A 2872-nucleotide genomic window follows, 5' to 3' on the forward strand; every position below is an offset into this window, starting at 1 on the left:
CCAAATAATACTCCCATTTGGAATCAAGGCAACCCAATGGCTGTCAAAGTCTAATCAATAGTGTACTAAATTATGAAAACAACATATCTTCCAAACGGACAAAATAATAAGGATTTGGAGGGCAATTGTGACTTTCCCTCCATGAGTGTGGCACGGACAGAGATCCCCCGACCTAAGGGAGTCCATTACCTTAGGTCCTCAAGGCCTAATAGTGGAGTCCATTGCCTTAGGTCGCCAAGGAGACTGTTGGGGAGGGAACTGTGTGTCTGCATGTGACATAATGTGTGTGTGTCCTTTATGTCCACAGATGTCAGGTGGATTGATCATATCTCTGACGCATTCTGGTCCTAGTCAAAGAAATTTCAGATACAGATCCAACAAACGTTTACTGAGCCCTTATAAAGTTCCAAGGCTTTTACTTTGTACTTTGACACATTTCATATTGTTCAACCTTTACAGTAACCCTTTACGATAAGAATTATCATTTTACAGATGGAAAAAGAATCATAAAAAGGTTCATTGATTTTTCTCAAGTATATCATACAGATTTTTTTTAAACACTCACATACTATACTCTTAGCCTGTCTGTGTAGATAGTATTTCTTGTCTTGTCCACTTGGGAGCCCCTGATCCCCCTGTACGAGCTCTATTCCTTCTCCTTTCACCAGCCCATGTGGGCTTTTCTTTTGTTAATACTGCATTAAATAGCACAAAAATCACGAATGCAAAGAAACTGGCAAAGGTGTTTGTCAATGAGATATCCCTGCCTCCTCCACTTTTCTGCTTTCATACCTATATATGCAGTGGGCTACATTTTTATAAGCTTTTCTTTTCCCCCTCAGACTTATAACTGTTATGTGATTGGTCAGTTGAAGCTGAAACACCCATGGTGAAAGATGTTTTATGGTTACAAGGGTACACACAACCCCCACACCACCCCCCTCCCACCCCACAACCTTTTGGAGGAATATAGGATATGTACCAGTGTCAAAATTTTCCTGCCTTCCCAAACCTTGTTCCCATCCCTGCCATTTAATTTCCCTTTGACTCTTTAGACCTCTTCTCCCTCCCTACTTCTCTTCAAATCAAGACCTGTTGGACACTGGGTACTGTTCAATTCTTACTCTGTCAGGCCCACAGGCCATGGTCAAATAGGTCCTTTAAATCTCGATGCCAGTTGTACTACCGGTGCTGTTGTCTTCCATTACAGGTAAAATCTGTGTGTCACTTCAGTAGGCTTGCGTATTCATCTCTTTCACTTTTTCTGACTCGTGGTCCAGGACTTGTTTGTGATAGAAAAGTAAATACCCTTCACTGTCAAGCACATCCTTAATACTGGCCTTGGTGATAACGGCATCATCACATTTGAACCACTGGTCCTTTTGGTGCCGGATGAAGCTGGTATAGTGGCCACTCTCCAAGGTTCCTTGGTGGTTAACCACGGCAAACAAGGAATACTTATTCTCATTGTTTCCACTATTGGTTGGCAGCTGCAACTGTCCATTAATTCTGTTCTCTTTACTTGAGGCCATAAATGGTGTCATATCCAGCTCCAGAGGGAAAGAAATGTATGTAGTGATCTTGCGCCTCTGTTTGGCTGAATGTTCAAACCGCTTGAAATGAAAACAGGCAACAACAGGTAATTTATTCATTGTGAGCTGTTTGGTAGATTCCTGGTAACTTTGGCAACTACCACACTTGATTTTGGCACTGCTTCCCAAATGTTCTGGTCTTGTAAACCTTCGCAGGCAGTCCATGAGCGTGGTGATTCCTGGTATGTGGCTTTCCCCATTCACACTGCTCTCCCTCCCTGGACTCATGGGCCAGAAAGAGGTGCAAGAACCAGGCAAGTCCAAACTGATGTCCCAGCATGGATCTATTGTGGTAGAGACACCATGGCAGGCTTGACAAGTGACATCAGACTGCAGGCCACCTGTGAAGATTTGGTCTATGATGCAGTTACAGTGGTTGGGATTATTGGCTGCCTTCCCAACATCATCCCCTTTGCAATGCCTGTGCAGCACGTCTAAGGCTGCAATGAGGAACTCATGGGCATCCTGTTGCCTGTACCCTGCTAAGTGGCGTGCATGTATCCAAACCAAATGCAGCAATTTATAAGGAACATGAGGAGACGGGTTTCCAGAATACAATTCTCGAAAAAGTGAAGACATCTCACAGACCAGACACAACTCGGGGCTGGGCATTTCACACCTGTGCCTGTCAGAGAGGAAGAAATCTCTCAGGATTGGAGTATGGGTGAGTGCCTGGACAATGCAGTTCATAAAGCACGTGTTGCCAAGATTGATAAGTCCTCTTAAACCTATGGTAAAGCTTGAGGCGATCCTTCTTCTCCGTGGGTTGTGTCCCAGCAGTTCCAACTCCGGTTTGGTCGTTTCCCAGGTCAGGAATTTCTCACCGGGGCCCGGTTTTGAACACTGCTGGTGAGAAATCTCTGTTGAAGTGGAGGCTTGTAATTTCAAAGCTTCTCCTCGCTCTTCTTTGGCAATTTGCTCAATGTCTTTGTCATAAATATAGTCCTTACACATAAAGCAGTATATACCTCCATAGTACAGGTCTACGGCTAAGTTGTGTTGTTTCGTCTCAGCGTGCTCATGAATGTGTTTCTCGGTGAAACAGCCAAAGAAGACACAGGAAAGGCAAGAGTGGAGTCTGTTCAGATGGGTGCCACACACATGGCAGATGCAAGACTTTGCCTTGTTTTTCCTGGTCTCTGGGGTTCCACACCACACGAAACACTGGTAAATCAACCGCAGTTCCTGCCTCCAGTTCTCTCCCACCTTAAAACTGCTCACGTGAGAACAGCCCGGTGGACCAAAGGCAAAATCCACATCCAGGCATCCGCCCCCAGGGC

General features: G+C 44.9%; 1 protein-coding gene across 1 annotated transcript; it reads right to left on the minus strand.

Moving 5' to 3' along the window:
- Positions 1–367: 367 nt before the first annotated feature.
- On the minus strand, positions 368–2844 carry USP27X (ubiquitin specific peptidase 27 X-linked). The gene has a single exon (XM_004713139.4). The coding sequence runs from the start codon at positions 2544–2546 to the stop codon at positions 1230–1232; it is 1317 nt and encodes a 438-aa protein (XP_004713196.1). The 5' UTR covers positions 2547–2844; the 3' UTR covers positions 368–1229.
- Positions 2845–2872: the final 28 nt, after the last annotated feature.

The sequence above is a fragment of the Echinops telfairi genome, unplaced genomic scaffold (assembly GCF_000313985.2).
Source record: "Echinops telfairi isolate 266 unplaced genomic scaffold, ASM31398v2 ScPeMD7_19;HRSCAF=73, whole genome shotgun sequence".
Classification (NCBI taxonomy): Eukaryota; Metazoa; Chordata; class Mammalia; order Afrosoricida; family Tenrecidae; genus Echinops; species Echinops telfairi.

What these genes read in the sequence shown, in the direction of transcription:
- USP27X (XM_004713139.4), bottom strand. Translation starts at nt 2,546, where the DNA reads ATGTGTAAGGACTATATTTATGACAAAGACATTGAGCAAATTGCCAAA.